This window comes from Gobio gobio, assembly GCF_949357685.1.
Source record: "Gobio gobio genome assembly, chromosome: 7".
Lineage (NCBI taxonomy): Eukaryota > Metazoa > Chordata > Actinopteri > Cypriniformes > Gobionidae > Gobio > Gobio gobio.
The window spans coordinates 33123609-33140735 of NC_137103.1; the positions used below are offsets into that span (position 1 = coordinate 33123609).

The 17127-nt window shown below is 38.4% G+C and overlaps 2 protein-coding genes across 2 annotated transcripts in view; one reads left to right on the forward strand and one right to left on the reverse strand.

Annotated features, from left to right (window-relative positions):
• slc39a10 (solute carrier family 39 member 10) overlaps window positions 1-3655 on the forward strand; it is a 35378-nt gene extending 31723 nt beyond the window's left edge. The window contains exon 10 of the mRNA XM_079821993.1: window positions 1166-3655. Within this exon, the coding sequence (XP_079678119.1) occupies window positions 1166-1318 (153 nt within the window). The 3' untranslated portion in view covers window positions 1319-3655. The remainder of the gene's footprint in view (window positions 1-1165) is intronic.
• dnah7 (dynein, axonemal, heavy chain 7) overlaps window positions 3429-17127 on the reverse strand; it is a gene marked incomplete at its 5' end in the record, with an annotated part of 72919 nt that continues 59220 nt past the window's right edge. The window contains 13 exons of the mRNA XM_079820691.1: window positions 3429-4111; window positions 6436-6539; window positions 7404-7581; window positions 9915-10067; window positions 10751-10981; window positions 11089-11226; window positions 13887-14072; window positions 14943-15104; window positions 15265-15465; window positions 15687-15848; window positions 16020-16196; window positions 16475-16567; window positions 16684-16878. Coding sequence (XP_079676817.1) covers window positions 3905-4111; window positions 6436-6539; window positions 7404-7581; window positions 9915-10067; window positions 10751-10981; window positions 11089-11226; window positions 13887-14072; window positions 14943-15104; window positions 15265-15465; window positions 15687-15848; window positions 16020-16196; window positions 16475-16567; window positions 16684-16878 — 2187 coding nt within the window. The 3' untranslated portion in view covers window positions 3429-3904. The remainder of the gene's footprint in view (window positions 4112-6435; window positions 6540-7403; window positions 7582-9914; window positions 10068-10750; window positions 10982-11088; window positions 11227-13886; window positions 14073-14942; window positions 15105-15264; window positions 15466-15686; window positions 15849-16019; window positions 16197-16474; window positions 16568-16683; window positions 16879-17127) is intronic.

Here is a 17127-nt window from a genome sequence, read left to right on the forward strand (position 1 = left end):
CATGAAAAACAAATCAGTTATTCAACGCAAGCAACTTGACAATATTAGAGCACTCCCATTATAATCACTGAAGCTGTCGCCCAATGCCTGTTTACAATGTTTGATCCTTGTGGTTCAGAGCAAGCTTTTCTAGTTGTTTCCAGCCAACTATTTGTATGTGCATTTTGGGATATTGCATAAAAAGGCTGGATGGAACTACAAAGATGTGCATAAATTGAAAAAGATTCACATAAACTGCATTTACTACCTAAAAAATTGGGGTCAGTAAGATTTTAAAATACTTAAAATACTCCAATACCAAGGCTGCATTTATTTAATCAAATTACAGTAAAACAGTAATTCCTGTGATGTCAAAGCTGAATTTTCAGCATCGTTACTTCAGAAATCATTCTAATTATCTGATTTGCTATTATTTCATATCATCAATATTGAAAACAGTTAATTTTTTTAATTTTTATTAGGATTATTTGATGAATATTAAGTTCGAATAACAGCGTTTATTTGAAATAATAGAATTCTCGCAACAAGTATTTACTGTCACTTTTGATCATTTTAATGCATCAAAAAAAGAAGAAATGTTGCATGATTGTTACGTCTACGTCGGAAGTGAGCAGCAAAATGGGCAAGTGTAAGGATTTGAGCAAGTTTGACAAGGGCCAAATTGTGATGGCTAGACGACTACAGAGCATCTCCAAAACTGCAGCTCTTGTGGGGTGTTCCCAGTCTGCAGTGGTCAGTATAAAAAGTGGTCCAAGGAAGGAACAGGTGAACCGGCGACAGGGTCATGGACGGCCAAGGCTCATTGATGCACGTGGGGAGCGAAGGCTGGCCCGTGTGGTCCGATCAAACAGACGAGCTACTGTAGCTCAAATTGCTCAAGAAGTGAATGCTGGTTCTGATAGAAAGCTGTCAAAATACACAGTGCATCGCAGTTTGTTGCATAAGGGGTTGCTTAGCCGCAGACCAGTCAGGGTGCCCATGCTGTGGTCATAATGTTATGCCTGATCAGTGTATATAACCAAAATAGTAACCTGTGTAATAAAACCTTGTAATATGGTATCAGTTTTTTTCCTGTAAGCTATGCAGCAAACCTTATTTTTTTGTCTGTGTTAGAATGTTATCTTCTATCTAACAATATCAAATTCCTCTTCATCTTCATCTTCAGTTGCCAGAGATGCTTCATGGTGACAGCGAAGAGCACAAACGCTGCGAGATGGGTCACTTCGTCCTGCAGAACTTGGGCATGCTCACGGGATTCGGCATCATGCTGCTGATCGCCATCTTCGAGGATCACATTGTGATTGATTTTGGCTTCTAGCTGGAGACTGTGATCGGGGCGGGGGGGAGGTGTCATTCAGCTACATTCACACACGTGCTTTGCCCTAAAGTGGCTTTGTGATGGTACAGTCTTGCAAGCATGTCTCAGAAGACCGCATCAGTAGCTTACAGTGGACATGGACATGCAAACAAACATGTTTACATTTCATCTTCTCTAACCACCTCTCTAGGCCACTCAAAACGGTTACTCGTCATCTTCAAGCTCTTTTGTAGATGTAGCTTCTGAACCGTTCTCTTGTCATTTTTGTTTTTGTTTGTTTTGAGTATGTATGTCCAGTCAGACATATCCACAGCACACAAGAAACACTCCCCATTATTTGGGTTATCCCTTTAATATTGTAGTGGGCTTTTTTTTAGGACTGTGTCCTATAGAGAAGCAGCTATTCATCAGTCACCCGTTCAGTGTCATCTTTCATTCATATGCATTGTAACTCGTAGTCCACTCATTTGTAACTGGCGTGTTGTGCTGTGTATGTCTAGTGTGTGTCACCATCGCCGTGTCAGGTACTAAAATGGTGCAACAGAGCGCAACTAGCATCAACTCTGCAGATTTTCTTTTAATTTATTGAGAAGTACTGGTCAGTATTGTGTGCCAGGATCATGAGAAACAACACGTGACGCTCTTTAAAAGAGCTCTTTTCTTTACTGGTTTACACTTTGCTCTCAGCATTGACTACTTGTTTGTTTCCTACACAATATTTACTGTTCATAGTGATGGGAGTGTCCTCAGTCTTAGAATTTCATGTTTGATTTTTGTTTCTTCTTCCTTTGTTATTATTGGCAAACATGGTACTACTGTTTTGGCCAACTTTGAATATTTGAAGAAAAAGGTATGCAACAGTGTTAAAAACAACCTGTGACACAGTTCTGCCGAAAGACCGATCGCATTCAGAAGGTCAGATGAATAGTGACTGAACAAGCCCAGTATTAAAGCTAATACTAAAGCACTGTGATTTTAAATGAAGAACAACTCGCTGAGCATATCTGTACATCAAGGAATACCTTCTTTTTCTTTGGGGAGTCTATTTGTTGATTGATAAAAGTTAACATGATCTAGACTACTTTCTGAATATAAATACAAGTTGATTTTTCATATCCAAGTGTTGTAAATAATGATCTTGTTACAGTTGAATTTCAAAAAAGAATTATGTTCCCCAAAGAAGATTTGCTACTGAAGTCTAATTTTTTTGTTAAACATGCTGGCATTTTGTTACTTTTTTTATTTTAACTATGAGACATGTTTGGTATTACTCGATAGTTTGCATAAAATTCTGAATATTTTGTGAGAAATCAAGACCTTTTATTCACTGACCATCTAAAAACCTACTTTGCATATTATGTTTGGGAGAACCATTCCTTTTTTTTATGTAAAAAATTATGAAGTGTTTTTTTGACAATCTTAAACGCTCAATCCCATTCCCACAATCCCATTGTTGAAATGAATGCACACATTTGAATTATTGGCCTTATGTGAAGCTGTACGAAAGTCAATCAAATCTATAGAACGTGTTCATCTGTCCCCCTGTTAATGTGATTTCTTGTTTAATGAGTGCAACATTTTGATTGTGCCAAATATGGGCTGTTCCTGAATTTGCGCATAAGCGCTGCCTTGCCCGCAGTCGCCTCTACACATTCCACTTGCTGTTCGCTGCTTGAATCCTCTATCGTCATGAGTTGGTGGGGCATGTTATGTGATTCATGCTTATCCTGTCACCATGTGACATCCATTTATTTGTTCTCGTGGGTGTGTATCATTATTAATTGCATTCATTAAATGTACTTGATTGGATGGAAACATGCATGAAGCAAACTGCCTAGTTGTGTTTCATTTCTCTTATGAAATGGAGAGATGGAACACTTGCTGTTGATTTTCCTCTTTCCCTAAAGTACGTATGTTTTACATCTTGAATGTAACGGCAATGAGTTTGATGGTCTTCAGAGATTAGGTCTAAATCCTGTGTACGTCTGTGAAATTGTTAAAGCATAATATTTGAGTAAAACGGCTCTAAAGCTCGAATGAAACACCTTGGTGAAGTGGTGCAAAGAAATCAACTCGATAAATAAAAACGACGCACACCAGTTTTCTTTATGCTTTACATTGTATTTCAAAAAAGGACCATCCAGATGTTTACGTGCATTTTAGTTTGTCAATTTTGGCGCACAATTTTTTGGGGGTAAAAAATCTTGGATGTTAAAGCATTTTTAATACATGTGCCATTCTTGCTGATTGTCTGTGCATTTCTTTGTCAGAAGTGGAAAATAAAGTTTGCAAAGCCTACTTTTGAGTTTTATCTTATTAAAAATCTCATTAAAATGCTCTAGTCTGTGACTATATATTTTTTTGAATATGTAATTTTTCTAATCATTTTTATAAATGTATTCTTATTGCTACTGATCATCTTTTAAATTGTGCCTTTAGAGATAGGAAGACTTTTATTTAGGTGTTTGCCAAATGGTATACTTTTTGTCTTGAAACAGAAACATCACTGAACTCATATTTGATGTTGTTTGATATATCTAAATAAACAAAAGTCAAATGAAGGATACTAGAAGCAGAGCAGCATATCTATGAGTTAAGCTGACACAGTAAGGCCACTCCGCGACGGATCCAGTGCTCTGGAGGCACGTCTGAATTCAGGTTCATTGCAATGACGTAGTTGGTGGAGTGTCCAGTGGTGGAAAGGGTCCCGCGTCTCTCACTGGTCTTGTAGACGGGAGAAATGTAGCACTGGCGCTCTGGAACATCCTGTTTCTTCATGGGCTTCAGCCAGATCTGCAGACAGACAATATGATGAGTAGTTGAGAAGCAGTTTCTTTGCTCTTTCTCTCTTCCTACAATCTGCTTTGATTACTATGCAAATATGGTTGGTTATTTCATAATTTCTAACGGATTGAGAGGAGTGGGATTTTTGTTCAGTTTAAAAAAAAGAAAAAAATATGGTGGGGAATCAACATATAATTTTCCCTTGTTGATAATCAAACCCATTTTCCTCGGCTTGGTATCCAAGATACGTAACTGAAAGAAAGCTGCCCCAAAAACAAATTCAAAGCCCCAAACCCCTTTATCAGAAACTCTTAATATACCTCAGAAACAAAGGGGTACATGAAAAGTTGGTAGTTTATATATATGTGTTTATTCTCTGTGTTTCAGATGAAATGCTTTCAGCTGAAATGAATAATGGCCTTCAAAAGAAATTTGCATTTCAAAGTTTTACCGTAAGTGACAAATGCATGTTTAATTAAGTTTAGCTCTTGTCAAAACCTTATTTTGGTAATGAGTTTTCCTGAAATGTCTGAATATTAAACAGCTGTGAATGCATTATTTATCGTGGCAACGTCCATTGTGCAGAATAAAAAGGACACAATTAATAGAAGTCTTTTTCTCACCCTGTTCTGTTACATTTAACTCTTTCACCGCCAGAGTTTTTAATAATTTTCACAAAATGTTCATGGCCCCCCAATATCTGAACATGCAATATATCAAAAGAAAGAACAGAGCCTCTGCTTGAAAAAAACATGATTTTTTTTCTAGCTTTGTGCATTCTTTGTTTATCAACACTCGCGTGTGTGTAAGTTTCATAAAAAAGCAACATTTTGAGCAAAAAGCTGAGAAAAACATGTTTTTGTCAAAGATTACATCTGGATTTGGATTCAGAACGATGTTCAAAACATAGCTGGAGTAGATCGAGTCCTAATGCTTGCACAGTCCTATAGCTCGTCCTGGGTCGACATTTCATTCAGTAACATTAGATATTATAATATTTGATTTACATACTGTTTAATATTGATGATCACATTATTTTATGTATCTGCTTACATATGCTATTGCTTGTTTCTGCTTCTTCTTTGCATGTGTTTTGATCAGGAGATTCAGTACTTTTTCAGAAGATGTGTCATAGCGCACCCTACCGTATAACAGTGAAAACATAGAAAAAAGCCGGAAATTTTCGTCAATGGTGGGGAAAGAGTTAATAGTCGAACTATTTGAATATCTCACCTGTCGTATATAGACATGATTAGAATAATGTTCTGCACAGAGCATCTAAATCATATGTGCAGACTTTCAGGTTCCTCTCTTCAGTCATCAGATTAGTCCAGTTGTTATCAGGTGCCATGTGTGAAAAAGTCAATCCCGGATATTAAACAAGGACAAAACTTTTGTATTGATAATGTTTTACGAAAGTAAATATGTTGACTTTAATCTCCGCGCAGCCGCAATGCAACTTAAGAAAAGCTTTATTCTGTGTTCAGTGCCAAATAAAAACACTTGCATAATACACGAGTGAAGGAAAAGCTGTCCTTCGGCAGCCTTATACCCTGCAGAGGGTCTGAGCAGACACCACATTTTTCCAATTTCCTTGAAAATGGATTCATATATTTATATAATTCAACCAAATCATCTTGGGGCCTCTTCAAGAAAGTGCATCCAAAAATGAAAATTCTGTCATTATTACTCACCCTTGTGTCATTCCAAACCCGTAAGACCTTTGTTCATCTTCATAACACATGAAGATATTTTTGATGAAATCCGAGAGCCCTCTGACCCCACCATAGACATCTATTTAATTACCACTTTTAATGCACAGAAAGGTAGTAAAGACATCGTTAAAATCGCCTATGTGAACACAGTGGTTCAACCTTAATGTTATAAAGCGACGAAAATACTTTTTGTGTGCAAAAAACGGAAAAAAAAATTTTTTCAACTATTTATTCTTGTCTGTGTCAGTCTCCTACGCAGTTTATGTTGTAAACACAGTGCAGTGTCTTTTAGCATTATGTCCCTTGGTTCACATTTTTTGCATGCTGCTTTAAAATCAGGAGAAAAAAATATTTTTCTCTCATGATTGCTTCTCGTTTCCATAGTTACTATTACAGTTTGCCTGCAAGCAAACATATTTTTAGAATTGCATTGAAACTTTTGAATTGCACTGAAACAAGTTTATGCAAGTTTAATACATCTTTCAACTGAATAATCATCACACTGGAATGACTTTCTTGTGACTTGAATCTCTGTTTGTAATATGTACCCACATCAGAGGATATGCATGATGTCATCAGCCTTATTTGAATGAGATTATACATTTTACAGTCTCTCACCACAGGCATGGTGTCATGCAGGATTTTGGGGAAAGACTCTGCCAAGCGTTTTGTTCTCCGATCCCAGCGGGCACCATCTAAGAAAAGGCCACGGATGTAAACACCTGACAGAAGCACGAATACAAAAAGTACAAAGGATTAATTATGGGTCGTGCATGAGAAGTCACAATATCAAGCCGAAAACAGATCATGTAAAAAAAAAAGTGAGATCCACATTTAAAAGTACAAAGTAAACTTTTTTTCTTAGCTTTTCTAAGTAAATAAATCTTTATTCACCATTTCCAATGTCCCTATTGTGCAAGCCTACAGTAAACTGAACTAAAACCTGTTACCTGAAACTTGTTCAGCAGCAGCTGATTTTATATAGACTGATCATTGACCGTGAGTCACATTCATGCATCTTCAACAATGGCTATAATAAAAGCATATTGCTTTAGGTCAAGGACTGTGTTGTTGTGACTAATGTGACGTGTCTTCACAAGGACACGTGTATTTTGATTGGCTTGTAAGCTCAGAAAGATTTAAAACATGCAGACCTGCAGAAATGTACTTTACAGTAAGTATCATCTTTGCAGTACTTCACACCCCTGCACACAAACTAAAAACTCTCCCCATCTTATACACTGACTGACTGACTGAACTATAAAAAATGAAGTAGACACAACAAAGTATCTGTTCAAGTCAAACACACACATAAACGGCGTCATGCAGTGTGTGATGGCCTCAGAGAGATGGGTTTCCTCTGGAGAGATGCTCATCATGTACTGATGAAAGAGCAGCAGGGGTCTGATGTCAGAGCACTGTAATGTTGACTCTGATTGATGGCACTCAGCCGCGGCGAGGGGTTAATGAAACTGTGCGTCTCTCTTTCCTTTTGTCACTTGTAACCCATTTCCCTCTCATATATTTTACATTTCATGCTTGTCAATACTCTCTTTCTTTTCCTTCTCTCTCTTTATCTTTCTCACCATCCTCTGGGGGGGTTTTGTATTCCATGTCCTCCATGACTTCAAAGTCGAAGCTGAGCAGGTCAATGGGGATGGTGTATTTTCGGGCAAAATTCTGCTGGCTTCCAGTGAGGAAGGCCTGAGTGAAAAAGAAGCCGGACATCCAGAACACTGCAGGTGTGTCGTCCATGTACCAATCCTGTGTGGATGACACAGATGAAACTATTATCAAACACCAACATCAACTGATTCTAAAGGCATAACTTGAAGGCCAAAAGGAGTTTTGGAATGTAACAGACTCAAGTATTTTTTTCTTTTATTGAATGGAAGGGCACTTGTATAATGCATTTACAATACAGTCTTTTGCCTGTTGTAATCTGAGCTAACTGAATGAGACAGCCAGTCACTTGCATTGCATGTGATTTTCCCGTGGCTCACAATGCACACTAGAATGCTTTCTGCTAAATCTGCTGTATGACTGTGCACTTCAGTATCCCAACGACTCACTGGGAAACAACTGATTTGAAGTAAAGACTTGAATTGATCACTAGAAATTCTTTTTATGTACAGAACTGTGGTTATCGAATCCAAATATTTAACGCATAGCATTACTGAAAGTAAACTTTGTTTTACCCCTAAAGAAAGTTCTTTGTCGTTCTTCGTTTAGGGGTAAAACTAAGTTTGAAATACGTGACCAGCGGTATACTGTTAACGAACATCTGACGCTGCTCACACTGCTGGGAGCGGCGTTTAGATGACTATGTAAATATGTGCTGCATGCTTTCCTCTCAATAACAAAATAAACACGTAACAAAATTGAGATTCTTTTTTTTTAATAAAGCATAAGAAAAGCATCTGATCAACGTGGATATGTTTGCACAAGCTCTGCAATTCGCCACTGTGGTAAAGTCACGTTACGTTTATTTATATAGCGCTTTATACAATAGATTGCTTAAAATCAAGAAGCGTTACCGTTTTACACATGAAAAACTGTCAGCTTCTCTTTTCATCAGAAGTACAACTTCATGTTGTACTATAAAGCAGCTCTCCAGTGTGTTCATGTTTTCACTTGCGGACGTCTGACATTAAATTAACCAGAAAAGATTTCCACGTGAAAGGCCGCAGAGCCTCCATGCACACCTACCTATTATGTAATCACCACAGACCAATGGTAGTACAAAGGAGTTTACCAGCCATAGAGTGCTGCAGGTATGACATCACTTTGTAGGCCAAAACGCGAGTTAGCACTGCCAGTTCCCCTAGCCCAAAGTCAATGGGGTTTTTTTTATGGGATTTTGGCTAAATGGCTGAAATTAGGTCTGTGGTGACACTTTCAAGCTCAAGACACTTTCACGTTTTATTCTCCGACATAAAATACATCAGAATTACCCCACTCGTGATTTTTTGAAGCTGCTCAGTGCCTTGAAAAAAAAGGCAGTTGCTAGCAAGTGGCTAAATTGGACTACAGAGGCTGTCGGGGAGATTAAACATCATCGCGCTGAAAAGGTAAGCTCAGTACGCTTTTACAGAGTTGTCGGAAGCTTAGTGACGAGAAATTGCGGGACTGTGGTGTAGTCCGTTTATAGCTTACCTTTAGCCTTTTACTTCTGGCGACTGCATTTAGGCTTCAAAATGAATAAAAGTTGTGTTCATCTGTGATAATTATCTTGATGGACAAAACGTGTAAGTATCATAAACTTTTGTTGATCGCAGAGCTTGTTTTTTGTGATAATCCAAAAGCCTATGGGAAAATCCTATTGGGTTTTTCTCGAGGGAACCAGTACGATGCTAACTGCCGGTTGGCCTCTTGTAAATACTTACTGCGAAGCGCAACAGTAAGGTGCTCTGCAGTGGTCAAAAAGGATAAACAGTGCATTTTGAAGTGATCTCTTCTTGAAAACTCTGAGATGTGGATTCGGACGGCAATTAAATTACCACAAGACCTTGGTGTTTGTCAAAAAACAAGAGGTCATTCGGCTGGGGATTTTTAAGCGGGTGGTGGGAGAAAAACACTGGCATTCTGGATTCAGACAGCAATAAAATCACAGACTAGCCCCTGTAAATGATACCTTACGACCCCATGAGAAACAACAACCGTCCGAATAGGGCTATACACTACCGTTCAAAAGTTTGGGGAAATCATTCTAATAAGCTTTTGGGGCTCAAGAAACATTATCAGCATTTAAAACAGTTGTGTTGCTTAATATTTGTGAAAACTGTGATTTTCAGGGGTTTTTGATGAATAGAAAGTTCAAAAGAACATTTATTTGAAAGAAATCTTTTGTTAAATTATAAATGCCTTCAACTTTTGATCAATTTAATGCATCCCTGCGCAATAAAAGTATACATTTATTTATTGATTTTTTTTAACGTACTGACCCCCAAACTTTTGAACGGTGGTGTGATTGTAATCTTTGATACATAGTTTGACTAAGCAATTACTGAGAATGTGCCATTTCCATGCCAAATAAAGTGTGATGCGCTGTGGTGGAATGAAAAGTACTGTATATGCTTTATCACTGAAGAGTTTACCTGTAAAAACTTGAGTCTTTCAAGAAAGTCACTGATGTAGCTTCCCAGTGGTTTGAGGCTGGGATACGACTTCTTCATCCACATGGCAGGGATGCGGCCCTTCAAAATGCTGCTCACTACTTCCTCAAGTTCAGCAGACATAACCACCAGTCCCTATGTCAAGACGCACACATGCATTCATTCATTACTTTCCAGTCTTTCCACCTTGATTGTTTTATTTATAATTATCAAAATTGCATACAAATTGCCATCACATGTGACCTGTGTAAATTCCTCATAGCGGTCATATTTATAGTATATTGGCATTTTCTATTCTAAGGAAAAAAGATGTTGTCATTTTCTTTATTTCTTTCTAAGGGCTGGTTTCAAAACATTTTTTTTTTTTTGCTTAGCATTTGATGTTGTATAGATATGTATGATCACGAATGATAATGAAAGGATAAAGGAGAAAAAGTTCATCAAGCTGTAGTCAGAAGCGATAAAGGGATTATTTTAGGGTTAGATTATAGGATAAGAGTTCACAATGTATAAATGAAAGCCAGGGTTGTGATCAGATCTCAGCATATGCATCCCTCTCACCCTGCGGGCTGGTAATGCTAACTGGGATCAGAGCTGTCAGTCAAACTAAGGGACAAGGAGGCTCAGCTGGAGTGAACAGCATTAGGACATGCCCTGAGGCACGATGAATTTTCCTTGCATCTTTCAGCAGGGAGTATATGATCAAATGCTTTTTTGTTAAGTTTTCATTGCTTCCATACAAAGGTTTTGTTGAAAATTTGGCATAATTCAGAAATTGAAGTGCTGAACCTTCACAGAGGTTTTGCTAATGTTCAGACCTTGATGGCCTTCTGGATGTTGACACACGAATCCCGGATGGTCTTGAGGAGTTTGTTGAATCGTCCCATCTCCTGCACCAGCACCGTGTTCATGCTTTGATTGTAGCTGGTGGGGTACTTGCGCATGGCAGCATCTATATCGAAATCCTGAGGAAGTTTATTAAGAATGTCTGCAGCCACCTCGTACACCATGTCATCAGTAGTTGTAGCACTGCCACCTGAAGAACGAGACTGTGAGGGCGAAATCATGCAAAAATAACTGTTACAAACATCACACGGGTCATAATAGTACTACTAAGAGCTACTTTGCACCAATAATCAAAATGAGTGAGACGCACCTGAGTGAGAAGAATGCTATCAAACAGCAGCTGTGTTTCCACTTGGTCCTTAGTAATATCAGCATTGGCATTCATGCCAAAGACTTCAGGTGAGGGATTTAGAGGAAGTGTCTTGGTGTACTCAATGTAGCTGTTATACTGAAAAGGAAACAATCAGCTTCTTAATGCAACACTAAATCCAGGATGGCGACGCTAAATAATGGCATGCACTTAAAACAGGCTACCCTTGAGATTGCTGACATTTATAATAATGGCTATGCAAATGACATTCATGAATAAAAGATTTCGAGAGAAAATGCCAAATAAAATTGGGCATAGATTATACATGTGCTCGCAAATAAATCAGACATCCCCACTGGCAGCAACCCGCTGTGTTTAGTTATTGAACTTATAGCTCATAATCCCTTTTTCAAAACTTTCATAAAGAGGCAAGAACGATGCATCTCCAAACGATGCATGTTTTTTTGTTTGTTTACCAAGTCAATTATACCTGTAGTCATTTTAAACAGTCGTATAATGTGGGAGAGATTCTGACCCACTGAACTCACAAACACCTTGACTGAGCTTGTAAAAAGAAAAGAATTGTTGTTTCTCTTATAATTGCTTTCTCGTTTTGAATGAGAGACCTCGGCCTGCAGAGGTGCATATGGTCTTCCTTTGAAGGAAATATGATCAAGGAAAGAAAATGAAGCCTTGGTTCAGTCTGGTTTCCAGCTAGATCTGTGTAGAGAATCTCTTTTAGTCTCCTATCGGATTAATTTTAAGATTTTATTATTTGTTTTTAAAGCTTTACATGACACTGCTCCAACATACATAGTCGATTTGATCCAGGTAAAGAAACCAAAGAGATCATTACGCTCTGATTCACTAAATCTCTTAGTGGTCCCACGGACGTACCGGAAAATGAGGGGAGACCGCTCTTTTGCCGCAGTTGGTCCTAGACTGTGGAATGGATTACCCCATTATATCCGACAGTGCTCCAGTCTTAGGGAGTTTAAACGACAGTTAAAATCATATTTTTTTGCTTTGGCGTTCGATCATACATGAGTGTGTGCTAGTGGTGTTTATATGCTTTTTTTAATTTTATTTTTTAATTGATTTTATATTTTTATGGTGGTGTAATGAAACTGAATTTGAATGTGATTGTATAATGATGTAGTATTTGGCCCTTGTACAGCACTGTGGTCAACTTCTGTTGTATTAGTATGTGCTTTATAAATAAATTGAACATTGAACATTGAACATTTTAGAATTTTGTATGACAGAAATATTGAGCTAACTTTAATGTCAGCTACGGAAATCCTGTCTGACACCCCTTTAAAACTGGACAAGGTTTTAGACTACAAAATGTGTTCTTTAAGGGTTGATAACTTAGTACATGGATACAGCTAAAAATTATTTTTAGCATCAGTTTTTTCATCACCCTTTGCCTAGCGTTACATTATATTATCACGCTCTTATTCATGCAAAGGCTTTTAAACAATTCAAGCACGCTAAGACACAAAAGTGAACAGTGCTTGTGTGCGTCTGTGAATCTCCTGTCTGTGTGACACACACCCTTGTGCGCACAGAAAGCTTGTTTTGTTGAGTATCCTCGCAAGCACAGTCTTAAATGAGTCGAATGAAGCCTTAAATTAACATAAAGAGTTGTGAGAAAATGTTATGCGTGTCAGATACGCGTCATGTGCGGCAGGTCTTAAAGTGACAGCAGACTAATAAACCTGCTGCTGTCTGTCATTAAGGATAATTCAAGAACAAAAGACAAAGAGAAAACCACTAACTGCTCTTGACTGAATAACTTTAGTAGCTTTAATAAAGGATTAATCTATATTTTATTTATAATTTATACAGTAGAAGACTATGAAGTGTTTGAAAACTGATCAATTTATGTATATATCCTACCTTTTAGACCTACCTGAACATCTTAAAGCACTGTAAACTAGGTTATATGGGTTAAAGACAACAAAAATAATAACTTTTTATGCATTTTGATAGGGCAAGTAAAAATCTGAACCGGCACAGGTAAATGTGACAATTATTATAAAGGGTTTATGTGAAGATTGTTTGAAGTTCAGTCAAATTAAAAGTAATCCAACCTTTATAATGGCAGTGAATGGGAGCCCAAAAAAGTGCAGCCATCCATTATAAAAGTAATCCACATGGCTCCAGGGGGTTAATACAGGCCATGTGAAGCGAAGCAGTTTTGTAAGAAAAATATCCATATTTTACACCTTATAAAGTGAAATATCTAACTTCCGCTTTACTTTATAAAGTTTTAAATATGGACATTTTTCTTACAAAAATGCATCGCTTCACTTCAGAAGGCCTTTATTAACCCCCTGGAGCCATGTGGATGCACTTTTTTGGGCTACCTTTCACTGCCATTATAATGATTGGATTAGCCAGGACTTTTTTAATATAACTCTGATTGTATTCGTCTAAAAGAAGAATGTCATATACACCTAGGATGGCTTGAGGATGAGTAAATCATGGGCTAATTTTCATTTTTGGGTGAACTATCCCTTTAATGTAGCTTATAATAAGAGTACTTTATTTACAATAAAACCATTATATTAATATGTATGATAGGCCTATTTAATTTGACTTTTGTTTTTCAACATCAGCATCGCGATGCATCGTAAAAACTTTTATATTCCACAGCTCTAATTATTGATCAAATAAATGCAGCCTTTGATGAGCATAAGAGACTTTAAATCTTACCAACCAACAAACTTTTGAATGGTAGTATATATGACAGACTGAATATGCTGTCCATCAGTTTTGTCATTTTGACTTACATCTCCTTCAGGTGGTGAGTAATACAGGCCACTGGGGTCAAACTTGTAATTGGCATCGTCAATGACCTTGGGGGTGTAGAATATGGAAACTATTGTGCGCAGGGTCCTGCGATCCCAGTCGTCTGTGACCCGACCTCCGTAGTTACACTCTCCTGTCATGTAGCAAAGAGCATCAAAGGGTATCTCCTAGTAGGACACAGAGAGAAATCACCATAAACTAGACTAAACTTGAATGAATTATCCCTAAAATGGTGGATGAAAATTGTCTTGGGATGGTAATCAGATGAGAATGATGGGTTTAATTAATAAGTTTAATTATCTGAAGCATTTTAAGGGAGCAGATGACAAATCCATTTCCATGATGACTTGTTTTTGCAGCTCAATTTTTAATAAACTTTCTTTTTGGACTGAGGTGAAGCTATTTTATCTAAAAAGATCAAGGAAAGTTTGATTTATCATTATTATGACTTACCTTTTTTTATCATATGAGCTATTTATTTTCATTTTGAATAGTGGCGCCACATGTGTGAAGCGCTACTTTGACCATGACTCTAACAAAGTCTTTTCAGGTGAGGGCTGTGCCAAAGACAAAGACAGCAACCTTTTCATCTGTTTTAAAAGCAGGGCCGCTCAACAAAGACTTTTTTTTAAAGTGGAGGTGCATGTCAGGTTGGTGGATTCGATATAACGATCTGGGGGGGTGAAAAGATGGACAGAGGAGTGGCAGGAGTGTGACATTTCCTGTTGAAATTTCCCTTGCTAATGCAGTGGGTGGCACTCCGTAGCACTGGAGAAATGTCAGAGCATTCAGGGAAGCTCTTGATCACTTGGTGCAGTCTGCTTGTTTTGAAAGGAGGAAGGGAAGTATGAGGAGTGCTTCTCTGAAGTTGGGAAAATGTCAAGAACGTTCTTTTTTTAGGGGTGGTTTAAGGGGCGCGCTGGAAATAATGAAAAGGAAGAGGGTGATGTGGAGAGTCTATGTGTGTGTTGTAACAGTAAAAGAAAATTTGTTTGTATGTGAATATAAAGAAAAGGCAGGTACACGTGTGATCTCACCTCATACTGGTCCAAGAACATCTGTAACTGCTGGACAGAGATCCGCAGGTCTGTCTCGTTGAACTCATAGGGGATGTTCCAGCCAAGAGGACCAAATTTCCTCCTCTCTTGGGCCAGGGCATGGAAGAAGCACAAGCTAAACAGCAGCTTCTTAAAGACAGCCTAAAACACACAGAGAAGCCTCTTTCTTACATTTATTTGAAACAATTAATAGGAATTTTGATTATGAAGGTGTCCAAAAATAAACATTACAACTATCAAAAGCTATGCATCTTGTTGAGAGCACTTTAAAATTATTGATTTCCCCCTTTGAAAGACCCACCGGCTTTGAGCTGCTGGCAAAGAACTCAGGGTCAGATATAGGGTCCATGTAGAAAGAACGGATGATGTTGGAGCGCAGCCCCTTAGGAGCCTCATTGGTCATTTTGACTCCGTTTTGCAGTACAGCCACAGGGAAGTTGGGAGAGGGGTAACTGGTCAGCCATAAGCGGAAGTCTGGGTGAACGGTATCTGGATTCAGCTCCTGTCAGAAAGTTAAAGTGCTGCTTCAGAGTATTTCCACTGCACTTTGTTTTGTTGTAAACACGCATAAATTGGACGTGCAATGCATGCATTTAAAAATGTAAAGAGTATTTTACAATAAAAAATAATAGTCAACATGAAGGCACAAATGTGGGTGTGAAAATAATACTATTAAAAGCTACTGTTCCATCATGTTTGGATCATCAAATCTTTATGTACTACCTCACAAACACGCTCAAGGGTGGACATCCAAGAGGTGGCCAGGTGGCAGTTCTGTAAAACCACCCAGGTTCCCTCCTTCACCCCAGTCTCAATCATGCTCATGGCTATGGGGCCCTGACCCTGTCCCAGAGACAGGGAGGTCAGTTTGTTACCTGTGAAACCCTGAACAACAAGCCAGGCAGAGAGTGTTAATAATAAAAGAGCATGACCCATCAAAAACCAAAACAGTGTGCATTCCAAAAACCTTAAAAAATTATAGATGTTTAAAAAATGTATTTTACTACTAACACAGATTAATTAAATCCGAAAATTATGGAGATTTAACAGGAGTACCTGTTCTTCGCCAAACTTGAGCAGTGCTGCCATGGGGTCTGATCCCGGGGACAGGATAAAAATGAGTGGAGCGCAACAGTGACTGTCAGCAAAAGCTGTGGCCAAATTAAAGGGTGGCACCTCAATAAACTGCTGCCCCAAGTTGTCTGACACAAACTCTTGAACCATGGGAACAATCTGAGATGGGTAGACACAAGGAAAGAACTGAGTTTGTTCTGATACTCCACATTATAACTTATAACATACATTACCGTTTGGGGATGGTAATTTTTTTAAATGTTTTTAAAAGAAGCCTTTCATGCTGTCACAGTTATGTTCAGTTTTGAGTTTTCTTGTAACATTATAAATGTCTCTACTCTCACTTTTGATCAATCTGATGCATTCTCACCTGAATAAAAGTATAAATTCTCTCTAATCCAATCCACGGTGTATTAATGAACTAAAAAGAGCCTTACCTTGTCTGGCCGTAAGCATCTTATAACCAACATCCTTTGGAACTGTCCTAGTTTCTCCTGCCACTCTGAAGGGAACGCAGTGTTATGGGGGTCCTGCAGAACACACACAGACCATAAAATGAAAAATCTGTTGTTCCTTTCAAACTTCCCCTGTCCATTTCATACCACTGAGCACGAAAGAAATAGTGTGTGCTTAATCTCAATGGCACCTTGCTGTCGTAAACCTCTTTCCAGCCCTCCCGGAGTCGAGCCAGGTCTTTCCGCAGGCCTTTAAAGCACTCCATCTCATCTAATCGACAGATCTCATCCCAGGATGTTTTAGGCAACCAGGTGCAGGGGTTCGAATGAGGGTTATCCAGACCCACACCGCCTGTCAGGAGAAACCGCCATTCTTTCTCATCCACCTGAGGTAGAAGGGAACAGAAGGTGGTAGGAGAAATTTGTCCATGCATTACCTCAGTCAGTTATATCTGCAATGGAAATTCTCCTTCACTGAGTTTAGACACGATTTGTTTTTCAGCAGCTGTGCTTGATTAAACATCCAACTCAACAGAACAGAGCAACAGCGAATGAGTCTTAAAGTCTCCAGAAGAAAAGCTGCAGTCAATGAAAATAAATGTACTGGTGCATCACCCTCACACCACTTGATTCAG